Genomic DNA, 15,831 nt, shown 5'->3' with positions numbered 1-15,831 from the left:
ATAAACAAACTCAATTGGAATAGTTGTCGAACAGAGTACAAAAATACACAAATAAAAAGAAAAATATTTAATTCTCTTAACTATTCTACTATAATGTCGGAACCAGGTATAATAACTTGCGAGGAGCTTCTTCGCTTGCGTGATGATTGCTTGCAGCGTTTGCGAGATGACGAAATTTATTATCTCCGTAATGATGCCAAACTGCGGGCAGTTAATAATACCCAAAACTATGAGGAGTTCAAGTGAATATATTTTAGACCCCTAACCTAGTGATGTTTAGTAAGGTCCAGCTTTTCTGCTTACAGGGATATTGTGGATGCAGCTCACCTGCGACCAGTGACAAGGCAAGACAAAGCTAATGCCAAGACCAAGAATCGCTTGTGGAACTCGGCTGCCTCTGAGCAGTCTGATACAATTTAATGAAGTTAATAAAACTATTGCAAATCGTTAGTTAGTGCATTGTATCTTTTTATTTGCAAATGTTCTTAAACGGAAGCGGCGTTGCTAACCACCCAGGAGCGAAGGTCAGCAACAGAGGCGTAGACACCGGGATAGTTGGAGTAGGCGCAGCCAATACCCCAGGAGACAACACCGACGAGAACACCACCGGAGACCAATGGGCCACCGGAATCACCCTGGCAGGCATCCTTGCCGCTGGCAGCAGCGCAGATCATGGTTGAGCGGATTGAGCTACCATAGCTGTAGGCAGACGAAGCGCACACGGACTGGCTGACGATGTTGGTGTTAACATACTGAAGCTGGGAGGGGATGGAGCTGGATCCGTAAGACTGAGTACCCCAGCCAGAGACGGAGGCAGAAGCACCGTTGCTTGGGTTGGAGGAAGCCAGACCGATAGCCTTAATGTTGGAGCTGAAGGACAGGGAAGAGCTCAGACGGATGACAGCAATATCGTTGACCATGGTGTTGGAGTTGTAACCCTCGTGGTTCCTGAAGGCAGCAACAGCGCTGGTGACACCACCGGAGCTCCAGTAGGTAGAGCCGGCGCGAACCTGAAGGGTGGAGGCGGAGACGGATTGCAGGCAGTGAGCAGCAGTCACGATGATGTTGGCAGAGTAGATGGAACCACCGCAGGAGTGGCTGCCACTACGCTGGAGGGAGATTTGCCAGGGGAAGCTGGCGATGGTGGTGGCGGTACCTCCAACGATGCGTCCATCCAACTGGGGGAGGAGTCCCTCAGGAATAGCAGCACCAAAGGCGCAGGCAACAACCGACAACAAGATCACGAACTTGAACATATTGCTAAGTACAATGAGTTCCTATTGCCAAAGCGTGGGACTTTTATAGTGGTTCTCGGTGTATTATTATCTCCATAGTGGCTGTAATCAAAAGCTTTCAATCCATTTTATCATACAAAGTGGTCATTCTGAATTTAAAGTAAGCGTGGCACTCGACACTCGACATAATGCTGGTAAAACCCACAGAAAAATAAAATAGCTCAATTATTGATTCCGTTTATATATTTTTGATTAATTGTGAAGTTGTTTATGGTTTTGTGTATTTATAATATCATATGCGTATTCTTTTAAAAGCAGTTATGTATCCGTGCATAAAAAGTTGTTTACCATGAATACTAAAGGGCACACAAAACCAAATGAAGAAAGTAAATTACCGTCGAGAATGAAGAGTTATTCTCATTTCTTAATTACTATAGTTATTGAATTAAAATGTTTTTATACCCGCTACCCATAGGGTAGAAGGGTATTATAACTTTGTGCCGGCAGGAAATGTATGTAACAGGTTGAAGGAGGCATCTCCGACCCTATAAAGTATATATATTCTTCATCAGCGTCAACAGCCGAGACGATATAGCCATGTCCGTCTGTCCGTCTGTCCGTCTGTGTGTCTGTGTGTCTGTCCGTCCGTCCGTATGAAACACTGGATCTCAGAGACTATAAGAGATAGAACTATAATTTTTTTTCGACAGCATTTGTTATGTTTGCACGCAGATCAAGTTTGTTTCAAATTTTTGCCACGCCCACTTCCGCCCCCGCAAATCAAAAAAATCGAATAACAATCGTAATTTTAAAGCTAGAGTTACGAATTTTGGTATATACAATAATTACTATAGTAGTTATGATTCCGGAACATTTGGTTGCGATCAGATAAAAATTGTCGAAGTTATTAAAGAAATTCTTTTGTATGGGCAAAAACGCCTACTTATAGAAACTGGGGGTCTAAGTTACTTTGTCTGACAATCTGGTATATTGTGCCGTCTATGGTATATTTTGAGTGCGGTACTATATCGATATACCACATATACCATTTGGTATATTTTTTAGTATTTTTGTAGTATATTTGGTATATTTTGAGAAATATACCGCAAAATATATTGCTTTTATTCAAAATGGGTAGCGGGTATCTCACAGTCGAGTACACTCGACTGTAGCTTTCTTACTTGTTTTGATTAAAATTTAGACAAAAATTATTGCGAGATAATTGCACCTAAAGTTAATTCCAAATCTTTATATCTTTGTATAAATAATATACAAGTCATAAAAACCGTTTATGGTCACAAGTTTTTTCAATTATATGAATTAATTGTACAAGAGCAAGAGCTACTTTAACGGCTCACTGAAAGTAATGTATTTGTTCAGATTGACAAGTAATTGGAAGCATCCGTTTAAATACAAACAAGTTACAAAGCTACAGTCGAGTGTGCTCAAATGCTATACATTTTGAATAAATGCAAAACAGTGCGGTATTAATTTTAACCACCACATTTTCCGGAATTATAATTGCTATATTTGATTTTTATCAATTTCTGGGGTCGGAAGTGGGCGTGACAAAAAACCTGATATGCGCGCAAACTTAACAAACGCTGTCGAAAAAAGTATGGCTCTATCTTTTATAGTCTCTGAGATATAGTGTTTCATATGGACAGACAGACGGACATGGCTTTGTTATATCTGTCTATACTGGAAATTGTGGAAGTTATTAAAGAAAAAAGAAAAAGCGCCTACTTACTAGGGTCTGAGTTGCCTTGGCCGACAATCTGGTACGTTCTGCCGTCTATGGTATATTTTGAATGGTGTACTATATCGATATACCAAATATACCATTTGGTATATTTTTAGTATTTTTGTAGTATATTCGGTATATTTTGAAAATGATACCGCAATATTTTGCCTTTATTAAAAATGGGTAGCGGGTATCTCACAGTCGAGCACACTCGACTGTAGCTTTCTTACTTGTTTTTCTTTATGGCAATATGATTTTTTATAACTATGGTCCTGAAAATTTGCTTGCAATTAGTTAAAACTAAATAAAGTTATTTTAGAAATAATGATATGGCAAGAACGGCTGCTGCAATCTGGTCTTAGTTGCTTTGGTTGTACTATATGGTATATGTTGAATGTACATAGCAGTATATCGACATACCACATAGAGCCTTCGGTATAATTTCGATTTTTTCTTTAAATAATTAGAAAATATTATTATATAATTATATATTATTCTATTATATAATTATTTTTATGAATAAAAACAAAATATATATCTTATAATCGAGCACTTACGACAGTAACATTACGGGTTTCAAATCAATTAGATAATCTACGAGCACATTCTTAAAATTCTCATTATAGCAAAACTGCAAATTATGCTACAAAAAATAACTGACTTTGCTATAAAAAAATATATTTTTATAATTCATGTTATCATTAAAGCTCTTTTCACTAAACACGAATGACAATTGTCATTTCATGTGGCATAATCAAAAGGTATTTCCACAAGTTATTCATTCTATCAAATGATAACAATTTGAAAAATTGAGATATGTTTATTAAATACGTTTGCTATAGTAGAGCTAAAGTCTAACGTTCACAACTGTACTCGTGAGGTACAAATTGCCTACATATATTCAGGGAAATTATTTGAGAAAAAAAAACCTTATATTATATTATCTTTGGTTACTTTTCGGCAATGAAATTCTGAATTTAGAATTTGCGGTCCTCAGATATATTAATTTTAAGGATCTAGATCTACATGTTGGCATTTCTAAATAGAAGTTACGCTCCATTCGTACGACAAAATTAAAAATAAAAGGAAACGAATGTTGTCTACTGATACTTTGATACATCTTTGCAATAAATCACTGCAGGACTATAATACAGAATTAATTTGGTGGAAATCGACCAAGAAACGGAAGTGAGTTTTAAATTTTTCTAAAAAAACCGCAAGTCTTGTTAATTGATTTACTTATTACCTATATTAAATTTTTTTAAAAAAAGTTTATTTGATTCAAATATATCTATTTACTTTGTGCGTTTGCTTTTTATGTTACCTCATGAAAATTCCGAAATTTCAAAAAGTGGTTATACATATAACATAAACCAACTAAAACAAGTAAGAAAGTTACAGTCGAGTGGACTCGACTGTGAGATACCCGCTACCCATTTTTAATAAAGGCAAAATATTGCGGTATCATTTTCAAAATATACCGAAAATACTAAAAAATACTAAAAATATACCAAATGGTATGTTTGGTATATCGATATAGTATTCAAAATATACCATAGACGGCACAATGTGCCAGATTGTCGGCCAAAGCATCTAAGACCCCTAGTAAGTAAGTAGGCGTTTTTGCCCATACAAAAATATTTCTTCAATAACTTCCACAATTTTTATCTGATCGTAACCAAATTTTCAGGAATCATAACTACTACAGTAGTTATTGTATACACCAAAACTCTAGCTTTTAAATTAGGCTTGTTATTCGATTTTTTTGATTTGCGGGGGCGGAAGTGGGCGTGGCAAAAATTTGAAACAAACTTGGTCTGCGTGCAAACATAACAAATGCTGTCGAACAAAAATTATAGCTCTATCCCTCATAGTCTCTGAGATCTAGGTGTTGATACGGACAGACGGACAGAAGGACAGACACACAAACGGGCAGACAACATGGCAATATCGTCTCGGCTGTTGACGCTGATCAAGAATATATATACTTTATAGGGTCGGAGCTGCCTCCTTCTACCTGTTACATACATTTCCTGCCGGCACAAAGTTATAATACCCTTCTACCCTATGGGTAGCGGGTATAAAATGATTTAGCCTTTTACATAAAATACGAATTTCTATATGAAATGTATATTTAAAAAAAAAAAAACATTTTGTGTCTAATCAAACAATGTCTTTTTTTTTATTAAATTATTTTTTTTGTCTCGGTGGATTTTTCTGCGTTGTTGTGTGCGAGTTGTTCTATTGCTGTGTTCATGACCAAATACAAAATTTAATTAAAATAAAAAAAATAAACTTATGGTAGTCATGCCAACCCAAATAAAATCTTACTATAATGATGATTAATAAATAATATGTTTGGTTTCCTCTATTACATATGTATAATAGACTGAAAACGGCAGATCAATATAGACAATTTGTCCATTAAGCAACGAGAATAAGTTCTTCATTGGTATAATTACTCTACCTTCAGATCGATCGCCTCAAATAAACCATTCTGACACATTAAAAGGATATCCGAGGACTCATACTAAATAGAAGCCTATAGAACATAAACGTGTAGTTCATGAGTATTTAAATTCTTTCTACTCTTCATGAGAACTATATCCAGTAAATCAAAAAGATAATTCGCTATAAAATTGTATTTTTTTATTTGAACAAGTTCTTAAACATTGCTGGCGGCGCTGACAACCCAGGAGCGGAGATCAGCAACGGAGGCGTAGACACCGGGGTAGTTGGAGTAGGCGCAGCCAATACCCCAGGAGACAACACCGACGAGAACACCACCGGAGACCAATGGGCCACCGGAATCACCCTGGCAGGCATCCTTGCCGCTGGCAGCAGCGCAGATCATGGTTGAGCGGATTGAGCTACCATAGCTGTAGGCAGACGAAGCGCACACGGACTGGCTGACGATGTTGGTGTTAACATACTGAAGCTGGGAGGGGATGGAGCTGGATCCGTAAGACTGAGTACCCCAGCCAGAGACGGAGGCAGAAGCACCGTTGCTTGGGTTGGAGGAAGCCAGACCGATAGCCTTAATGTTGGAGCTGAAGGACAGGGAAGAGCTCAGACGGATGACAGCAATATCGTTGACCATGGTGTTGGAGTTGTAACCCTCGTGGTTCCTGAAGGCAGCAACAGCGCTGGTGACACCACCGGAGCTCCAGTAGGTAGAGCCGGCACGAACCTGAAGGGTGGAGGCGGAGACGGATTGCAGGCAGTGAGCAGCAGTCACGATGATGTTGGCAGAGTAGATGGAACCACCGCAGGAGTGGCTGCCACTACGCTGGAGGGAGATTTGCCAGGGGAAGCTGGCGATGGTGGTGGCGGTACCTCCAACGATGCGTCCATCCAACTGGGGGAGGAGTCCCTCAGGAATGGCAGCACCAAAGGCGCAGGCAACAACCGACAACAAGATGACGAACTTGAACATATTGCTAAGTACAATGAGTTCCCAGTGCTAGAACGTGAGACTTTTATAGTAGTTCTAGGTGTCTTATTATCTCCATAAGTGTCTGTAATCAAAAGCTTTCAATCCATTTTATCGTTCGAAGTGACTTCGAAGATTGCGAAGTAACCTCGTCACTCAACGCATTACTGGGAAAACCCACAAAAAAAAAAATAAAAAAAAGGAAAAATACAATTATCTATTTACAATATATACAATTATTTATCTGGAACTATTGACTCATAGACCAAGCGGTAAGAGCTGGGAGGCTGAAGTTTTCACTCACAATAGTTTATTATGAAAAACCCTTAGACTCGGTCTTTGCAATCTTCACATGGTTTACTGTTATAATCTTGAAAGCGGCAGACTGTAAAAATAGCAAATTTGAATTTGGCATTAAATATGTTATTTTTCGATACAATTGCCAATTTAAATATTACTTTAAAATTGCTTATAGCCGTAGTAGTAGGTTACCACAATTAAGAGAGCCAGCAAAAAGCTTCTTCGACATTGTATGTTAATGTTAGTTATCTAATTGTCTAAATAAATACCCACATCTCAGAGAGGTCTGCTAATCTATAAGTGCCAATATTGACCACTTAATGCGCACAGGCTTTGATATTACCCAAGTCCACTTTCGCCCACGCAAATCCAAACGCGAATAGCTGGTGTATTTTGAAAGCTAAAACAGTTTTTAGGATACACAATAATAAATACAGTTTTATTATTCCTGAAGTTATTCAACAAATAATTATATGTGCCAAGTACTAATTGCAGTTTGATTGTTTTGCTTGACAATCTCGAACATTTGGTATATTCAACAGTATTCTTAGAATATAGAAATAATTCGAAAAATAATATAAAGGCTTTATATTTGAACAACAACACCGCAATGTTTAGCATTTATAGAAAATAGTTGACGGGTATCTCACATTTGAGGACACTTCGGTGTAACTTTCTTACTTGTTTCAATATTTTTTTCTAAATTAAACACAGATAATTTAACTTGAAAAGTGAATATTAACAAGTAAGAAAGCTACAGTCGAGTGTGCTCGACTATGTGATACCCGCTACCCATTTTGAATGAAAGCAAAATATTCCAATATTTTTTTAAAAATAAAACCCCCAAAAATATACTAAATAATATTTTTGGTATATTGATATGGTTTTATATATACCATAGGGTCCAAAATATACCAGATTGTCAGCTATAGCAACTAAGACCCCTAGTATGTAAGCGTTTTTGCCCATACAAAAGTATTTCTTTAATAACTTTGACAATTTTTATCTGATTGCAAACAAATTTTCAGAAATCACGAAGACTATAGTCATTATTGCATTTACCAAAATTCGTGACTCTAGCTTTAAAATAACGCTTGTGTGCAAACATAACAAATGCTGTCGAACAAAAATTATAGCTCTATCCCTCATAGTCTCTGAGATCTAGGTGTTGATACGGACAGACGGACAGACACACAAACGGACAGACAACATGGCTAGATCGTCTCGGCTATTGATGCTGATCAAAAATATATATTCTTTATAGGGTCGGAGATGCCTCCTTCTACCTGTTATATACATTTCCTAGGGTATCTCACACTTGAAGACACTTAATAATAATTTGGAAAGTAATTTAACTTGAAAAGTGAATATTAAAAATACACACCTACATTTTAATGTTTTAACAGAAATGGAACTTTTGTAACAGAAGTAAAATTCAAAATATTGTTTAAATGATTCAACTGGAAAAAATTCATGTGTTCGTTTATTTTACGTCCTTAAAAAAATCTGAATATTGGCAAAGAATAGATGAGACAAATATTTGCCATTCTGCATTATGTTGATCTTTCCAACTTTTCCTTTAAATAGTACAAACCAATCGCGATGTTGTACTAAAAGACTAAAAATTGTGGAACCATACTACGGTTATCCATAAAAAGCGAGGTTTGTGCTATGCAACCCCTAATGAACGCCATTCATTAATTTAACATGTTAATTCTTTATATCATTGTATTCTTTTATTTGAACAAGTTCTTAAACATTGCTGGCGGCGCTGACAACCCAGGAGCGGAGATCAGCAACAGAGGCGTAGACACCGGGATAGTTGGAGTAGGCGCAGCCAATACCCCAGGATACAACACCGACGAGAACACCACCGGAGACCAATGGGCCACCGGAATCACCCTGGCAGGCATCCTTGCCGCTGGCAGCAGCGCAGATCATGGTTGAGCGGATTGAGCTACCATAGCTGTAGGAAGAAGAAGCGCACACGGACTGGCTGACGATGTTCACGTTGACGTACTGCAGCTGGGAGGGGATGGAGCTGGATCCATAGGACAGAGTACCCCAGCCGGAGACGGAGGCAGAAGCGCCATTGCTTGGGTTGGAGGAAGCCAGACCAATAGCCTTAATGTTGGAGCTGAAGGACAGGGAAGAGCTCAGACGGATGACAGCAATATCGTTGACCATGGTGTTGGAGTTGTAACCCTCGTGGTTCCTGAAGGCAGCAACAGCGCTGGTGACACCACCGGAGCTCCAGTAGGTAGAGCCGGCGCGAACCTGAAGGGTGGATGCGGAGACGGATTGCAGGCAGTGAGCAGCAGTCACGATGATGTTGGCAGAGTAGATGGAACCACCGCAGGAGTGGCTGCCACTACGCTGGAGGGATATTTGCCAGGGGAAGCTGGCGATGGTGGTAGCAGTACCTCCAACGATACGTCCATCCAACTGGGGGAGGAGACCCTCAGGGATAGAAGCGCCAAAGGCGCAGGCAACAACCGACAACAAGATCACGAACTTGAACATATTGCTAAGTACAATGAGTTCTAAGTTGCAAAGCGTGGGTCTTTTATAGGGGCTTTCGGTGTCCTATTATCTACATGGTTAATTGTAATCAAAAGCTTTCAAATTTTTTTATCATGAAAAATGCAACAGCGATTGTGAAGTAAGAATGACACCTGACATACTATATAAAAATGGGAAAACCTGCCTAAAATTAAACGCGTTCAATAACAGAATCTATTTATATTAACTTTATATTTAATTCATATTACGCTCAAATAGAAACATTATTCACATCTTATCACTTCAATTGTATTGCTGGAAAAGAGAACCGTTTTTTTTCAACGGTCTGTCTTTTTGGTTGTTTTTAAAAGTCCTAGTACACGCTAATTCTTTCCTAATCCAGTGGAATATATGCCTATGCCAAAATTATAGCGTTTTATATATTTTATTTATACCTATTTCAGAAAATTTCACAAGAAAAATCATATAAATGCAACAGCTTAAGAAAACATATTCAATGCTTTAAAGAATTTATATACAGTCTACACTGAGAGATTAATATATAGCAAAATATGAAATCATTTCTTTTCAGATAAATACATGTACATATGTTGTTACTCTAGGCTAACAAAAATAAAACAAATAAAAATATTTGCTTATGATTTTTTTTTATTAATAGTCGAAAATATTTCCGTTGTGAGGAAAGTGGAAACTAAACTTTAAAATGCAAATTTGCTTGAACAAGAAATCTCTTATGGTTATTATCTGTGAGGATCAGTATATAAGGTGAGTTCTAGTATTTCAAACGAAAAGTTTTATCGATCTTGAGACATTTATTATAACATACCCTCTACCCATAAGGTAGAAGGATATTATAACTTTGTTCCTGCAGAATATGTATGTAACAGGGAGAATGAGGCCACTCCGACCCTATAAAGATATATTTTTGATATATTTGCTGAGTTTTTCCAAACGACATATCCTATTTCATGTTTTCAAAATACCTTCTCTTATCCTCATCTGGTAAATTCATCTACTTGTATTTTGGTCCTTTAATTACCGAAAGCTCTATTATAACTGAACTATTGGCCATAAAACATGTTTTTTCGGCACGAACGGATGAAGAGCCTAATTGTGTGCTAAGGTATTCCGCTGGTAGTATCTATAAACCGCTCCTTAAATCATATATTATATCTATTCTTAAGAAATTAACAAATTCAATGTTCAAAATTATAGCGGTATATCTAACTTGACTGCGATTCCAAAAACATTTGAAAAAATCATAACTTCTCAACGGCAACATCTGTGTAAATCTTTAAATTCACCTTACCAACATGGGTTTGTGAAATCTTGGTCCAAATCTACTTGGAGTTCGAGAATAAAATGAAAATGAATGTTATTTACACCAATTTTAGTAAGGCTTTTGAATCGGTGAATCATTATCTCTTTTTGCATAAACTTAATCTTTTAGGGTTTCCTTATAGCCTAATTGAGTGGATCTCCTCATATCTTTTCAACAGAATCCAGAATGCTTGCTATAATGACCTTGTATATAAATCTGTCCAAGACACTTTTGGTGTGCCCCAGGATTATAATTTGGGTCGTATATTGTTCATAAATGATCTTCCTTCTGTTATAGAGCATTCCTGTGTACCTATGTATTCTGATGCTGTTAAGCTTTGCTTGACATTTAATGATTGTCGTGTGAGCTTACGGCTGCAAAGGAACCTTAATCGTCTAGAATCTTGAAGTAGAGTAAATATGTTAAATCTGAATTGGAATTAATGTAAGCTTATCACCTTCTTAGGGGTTCTCCCAGGTAAATAACTATGTTTTATATGATACTCCTCTATAGTGAAAAGAGTCCGTGAATGACTTAGGTGTTCTGCTTTTTGCTAAAAATAACAAGTAAGAAAGTTACAGTCGAGTGTGCTCGACTGTGAGATACCCGCTACCCATTTTCAATAAAGGCAAAATATTGCGGTATTATTTTCAAAATATACCGAAAATACTAGAAAATACTAAAAATATACCAAATCGTATTGATATGGTACTATACTTGATGTATACTATAGGGTCCAAAATATACCAGATTGTCAGCCATAGCAACTAAGACCCCTAGTATGTAGGCGTTTTTGCCCATACAAAAGTATTTCTTTAATAACTTTGACAATTTTTTATCTGATTGCAAATAAATTTTTAGAAATTACGAAGACTATAGTCATTATTGCATTTACCAAAATTCGTGACTCTAGCTTTAAAATAACGCTTGTTATTTGTCAATTCGAGGGGGAGGAAGAGGACGTGGCAAAAATTTGAAACAATCTTGATCTGCGTGCAAACATAACTGATGCTGTCGAAAAATTATAGCTCTATCCCTCATAGTCTCTGAGATCTAGGTGTTCATACGCACAGACGGACAGACACACAAACGGACAGATGGACATGGCTAGATCGTCTCGGCTGTTGATGCTGATCAAGAATATATATACTTTATAGGGTCGGAGATGACTCCTTCTACCTGTTACATACATTTCCTGCCGGGACAAAATTATAATACCCTTCTACCCTATGGGTATCGGGTATAAAAATGCACACCTCCATTTCAATGATTTAACAAAAACGGAACTTTTGCAACAGAAATAAAATTAAAACAAGCGAGAAAGCTACAGTCGAGTGTACTCGACTGTGAAATACCCGCAACCCATTTTGAATAAAAGAAATATATTTTGCGTTACCTTTCTCAAAATATACCGAATATACTGCAAAAAATACTAAAAATATACCATATGGTATGTTTGGTATATCGATATAGTACCGCATTCAAAATATACCATAGACAGCACAATATACCAGACTGTCGGCTAAAGCAACTAAGAGCCTTAGTAAGTAGACGTGTTTGCCCATACAAAAGTATTTCTTTAATAACTTCGACAATTTTATCTGATCGCACCAAAATTTTCAGGAATCATAACTACTATAGTAATTATTATCTATACCAAAATTCGCAACTCTAGCTTTGTTATTCGATTTTTTTTGATTTGCGGGGGCGGAAGTGGGCGTGGCAAAATTTTGAAACAAACTTGATCTGCGTGCAAGCATTACAAATGCTGTCGAAAAAAAAAATTATAGCTCTATCTCTTATAGTCTCTGAGATCCAGTGTTTCATACGGACAGACGGACAGACACACAGACGGACAGACGGACATGGCTATATCGTCTCGGCTGTTGACGCTACCCTATGGGTAGCGGGTATAAATATTGTTTAAATGATTCAAGAGGAAAAATTCATAATGTGTTCGTTTATTTTACGTCTTTATTTACGCAAAATCTGAATATTGTCAAAGAATATATGAGACGAATATTTGCCATTCTGCATTATGTTGATCTTTCCAACTTTTCTTTTAAATATTGCAAACAAATCGCGAAGATGTTGTAAAAGACTAAAAATTATGGAACCATACTACGGTTATCCATAAGAAGCGAGGTTTGTGCTATGCAACCCCTAATGCCATTCATTAATTTAACAAGTTAATTCGTTATATCATTGTATTCTTTTATTTGAACAAGTTCTTAAACATTGCTGGCGGCGCTGACAACCCAGGAGCGGAGATCAGCAACAGAGGCGTAGACACCGGGATAGTTGGAGTAGGCGCAGCCAATACCCCAGGAAACAACACCGACGAGAACACCACCGGAGACCAATGGGCCACCGGAATCACCCTGGCAGGCATCCTTGCCGCTGGCAGCAGCGCAGATCATGGTTGAGCGGATTGAGCTACCATAGCTGTAGGCAGACGAAGCGCACACGGACTGGCTGACGATGTTGGTGTTAACATACTGAAGCTGGGAGGGGATGGAGCTGGATCCGTAAGACTGAGTACCCCAGCCAGAGACGGAGGCAGAAGCACCGTTGCTTGGGTTGGAGGAAGCCAGACCGATAGCCTTAATGTTGGAGCTGAAGGACAGGGAAGAGCTCAGACGGATGACAGCAATATCGTTGACCATGGTGTTGGAGTTGTAACCTTCGTGGTTCCTGAAGGCAGCAACAGCGCTGGTGACACCACCGGAGCTCCAGTAGGTAGAGCCGGCACGAACCTGAAGGGTGGAGGCGGAGACGGATTGCAGGCAGTGAGCAGCAGTCACGATGATGTTGGCAGAGTAGATGGAACCACCGCAGGAGTGGCTGCCACTACGCTGGAGGGAGATTTGCCAGGGGAAGCTGGCGATGGTGGTGGCGGTACCTCCAACGATGCGTCCATCCAACTGGGGGAGGAGTCCCTCAGGAATGGCAGCACCAAAGGCGCAGGCAACAACCGACAACAAGATGACGAACTTGAACATATTGCTAAGTACAATGAGTTCCCAGTGCTAGAACGTGAGACTTTTATAGTAGTTCTAGGTGTCTTATTATCTCCATAAGTGTCTGTAATCAAAAGCTTTCAATCCATTTTATCGTTCGAAGTGACTTCGAAGATTGCGAAGTAACCTCGTCACTCAACGCATTACTGGGAAAACCCACAAAAAAAAAAAAAAAAAAAAGGAAAAATACAATTATCTATTAACAATATATACAATTATTTATCTGGAACTATTGACTCATAGACCAAGTGGTAAGAGCTGGGAGGCTGAAGTTTTCACTCACAATAGTTTATTATGAAAAACCCTTAGACACGGTCTTTGCAATCTTCACATGGTTTACTGTTCTAATCTTGAAAGCGGCAGACTATATAAATAGTGAATTTGAATTTGGCGTTAAATATGTTATTTTTCGATAAAATTGTTAACTTAAATATTACTTTAAAATTGCTTATAGCCGTAGTAGTAGGCTACCACAATTAAGAGAGCCAGCAAAAAAAGCTTCTTCGACATTGTATGTTAATGTTAGTTATCTAATTGTCTAAATAAATACCCACATCTCAGAGAGGTCTGCTAATCTATAAGTGCCAATATTGACCACTTAATGCGCACAGGCTTTGATATTACCCAAGTCCACTTTCGCCCACGCAAATCCAAACGCGAATAGCTGGTGTATTTTGAAAGCTAAAACAGTTTTTAGGATACACAATAATAAATACAGTTTTATTATTCCTGAAGTTATTCAACAAATAATTATATGTGCCAAGTACTAATTGCAGTTTGATTGTTTTGCTTGACAATCTCGAACATTTGGTATATTCAACAGTATTCTTAGAATATAGAAATAATTCGAAAAATAATATAAAGGCTTTATATTTGAACAACAACACCGCAATGTTTAGCATTTATAGAAAATAGTTGACGGGTATCTCACATTTGAGGACACTTCGGTGTAACTTTCTTACTTGTTTCAATATTTTTTCTAAATTAAACACAGATAATTTAACTTGAAAAGTGAATATTAACAAGTAAGAAAGCTACAGTCGAGTGTGCTCGACTATGTGATACCCGCTACCCATTTTGAATGAAAGCAAAATATTCCAATATTTTTTAAAAATAAAACCCCCAAAAATATACTAAATAATATTTTTGGTATATTGATATGGTTTTATATATACCATAGGGTCCAAAATATACCAGATTGTCAGCTATAGCAACTAAGACCCCTAGTATGTAAGCGTTTTTGCCCATACAAAAGTATTTCTTTAATAACTTTGACAATTTTTATCTGATTGCAAACAAATTTTCAGAAATCACGAAGACTATAGTCATCATTGCATTTACCAAAATTCGTGACTCTAGCTTTTAAATAACGCTTGTTGGATGTCAATTCGAGGGGGAGGAAGAGAACGTGGCAAAAATTTGAAACAATCTTGATCTGCGTGCAAACATAACAAATGCTGTCGAAAAAATTTATTGCTCTATCCCTCATAGTCTCTGAGATCTAGGTGTTCATACGGATAGACGGACAGACACCCAAACGGACAGACGGACATGGCTAGATCGTCTCGGCTATTGATGCTGATCAAAAATATATATTCTTTATAGGGTCGGAGATGCCTCCTTCTACCTGTTATATAGATACATTTCCTGCCGGTACAAAATTATAATACCCTTCTACCCTATGGGTTGCGGGTATAAAAACTACAATTTGGTAAACATATTCTGTTGCTTGTAAATAGGGTCATAGGTGTACTTGGATTCATAAAACGCTGGTCGAAACAATTCAACGATCTCTACATCACTAAAACTTTGTAGGTCTCAGCGCCAATGTAGCATTTGGTATACTTTTAGTAGTTTTGCGGTATTATTTCGGTAAATTTTAATAATGCCGCGCTGTCTTGCTTTTATCCAAAATGAGTAGCGGGTATTTCACAGTCGAGCACACTCGACTTTAGCTCATTACTTGGTATACCCGCTACCCATAGGATAGAAGGGTATTATTACTTAATGCCGGCAGGAAATGTATATAACAGGTAGAAGGAGGCATCTCCGACCCTATAAAGTATATTCTATATATTCTTGATCAGCGTCAAGAGCCGAGGCGACCTAGCCATGTCCGTCTGTCCGTATGAACACCAAGATCTCAGACACTATAAGAGATAGAGCTGTAATTTCGATACCATTTGTTATGTTTGCACGCAGATCAAGTTTGTTTCAAATGTTTGCCACGCCCACTTCCTCCGCCGCAAATCGAA

The 15,831-nt window shown here is 37.8% G+C and overlaps 5 protein-coding genes across 6 annotated transcripts; 1 reads left to right on the top strand and 4 right to left on the bottom strand.

Annotated features, from left to right (window-relative positions):
* Positions 1–8: 8 nt before the first annotated feature.
* Positions 9–447, top strand: LOC133843334 (coiled-coil domain-containing protein 103). Its single transcript, XM_062276841.1, has 2 exons — positions 9–242; positions 306–447. The coding sequence occupies exons 1-2, from the start codon at positions 94–96 to the stop codon at positions 418–420; spliced, it is 264 nt and encodes an 87-aa protein (XP_062132825.1). The 5' UTR covers positions 9–93; the 3' UTR covers positions 421–447.
* On the bottom strand, positions 63–3,397 carry LOC133843328 (trypsin beta-like). 2 transcript variants are annotated; one of them, XM_062276834.1, is made up of 2 exons: positions 3,380–3,397; positions 63–1,247 (listed from the first exon to the last, which is right to left on the bottom strand). In XM_062276834.1, exons 1-2 carry the CDS (start codon positions 3,395–3,397, stop codon positions 486–488), a joined length of 780 nt encoding a protein of 259 aa, XP_062132818.1. In that variant the 3' UTR covers positions 63–485. The 2 variants fall into 2 exon arrangements, with proteins under 2 accessions (XP_062132818.1, XP_062132817.1); XM_062276833.1 differs by lacking the exon at positions 3,380–3,397 and having other exon boundaries at positions 63–1,273.
* Positions 3,398–5,606: 2,209 nt separating this feature from the next.
* Positions 5,607–6,430, bottom strand: LOC133844460 (trypsin alpha-like). The gene has a single exon (XM_062278459.1). The coding sequence runs from the start codon at positions 6,413–6,415 to the stop codon at positions 5,645–5,647; it is 771 nt and encodes a 256-aa protein (XP_062134443.1). The 5' UTR covers positions 6,416–6,430; the 3' UTR covers positions 5,607–5,644.
* A 1,996-nt stretch (positions 6,431–8,426) lies between these two features.
* On the bottom strand, positions 8,427–9,253 carry LOC133844821 (trypsin delta). The gene has a single exon (XM_062279087.1). The coding sequence runs from the start codon at positions 9,233–9,235 to the stop codon at positions 8,465–8,467; it is 771 nt and encodes a 256-aa protein (XP_062135071.1). The 5' UTR covers positions 9,236–9,253; the 3' UTR covers positions 8,427–8,464.
* Positions 9,254–12,749: 3,496 nt separating this feature from the next.
* LOC133844548 (trypsin alpha-like) lies at positions 12,750–13,573 on the bottom strand. The gene has a single exon (XM_062278604.1). It carries the CDS (start codon positions 13,556–13,558, stop codon positions 12,788–12,790), a length of 771 nt encoding a protein of 256 aa, XP_062134588.1. The 5' UTR covers positions 13,559–13,573; the 3' UTR covers positions 12,750–12,787.
* Between the last annotated feature and the right edge of the window lie 2,258 nt (positions 13,574–15,831).

Source organism: Drosophila sulfurigaster, chromosome 3 (assembly GCF_023558435.1).
Source record: "Drosophila sulfurigaster albostrigata strain 15112-1811.04 chromosome 3, ASM2355843v2, whole genome shotgun sequence".
Classification (NCBI taxonomy): domain Eukaryota; kingdom Metazoa; phylum Arthropoda; class Insecta; order Diptera; family Drosophilidae; genus Drosophila; species Drosophila sulfurigaster.
The sequence above is the reverse complement of the archived record's forward strand: the minus strand, read 5'-3'. Positions and strand labels throughout refer to the sequence as shown.

What these genes read in the sequence shown, in the direction of transcription:
- LOC133844548 (XM_062278604.1), bottom strand. Translation starts at nt 13,558, where the DNA reads ATGTTCAAGTTCGTCATCTTGTTGTCGGTTGTTGCCTGCGCCTTTGGT.
- LOC133843334 (XM_062276841.1), top strand. Translation starts at nt 94, where the DNA reads ATGTCGGAACCAGGTATAATAACTTGCGAGGAGCTTCTTCGCTTGCGT. An exon ending in CAAAACTATGAGGAGTTCAA is followed by an intron (nt 243 to 305) that starts GTGAATATATTT and finishes TTCTGCTTACAG; the next exon opens with GGATATTGTGGATGCAGCTC.
- LOC133844821 (XM_062279087.1), bottom strand. Translation starts at nt 9,235, where the DNA reads ATGTTCAAGTTCGTGATCTTGTTGTCGGTTGTTGCCTGCGCCTTTGGC.
- LOC133844460 (XM_062278459.1), bottom strand. Translation starts at nt 6,415, where the DNA reads ATGTTCAAGTTCGTCATCTTGTTGTCGGTTGTTGCCTGCGCCTTTGGT.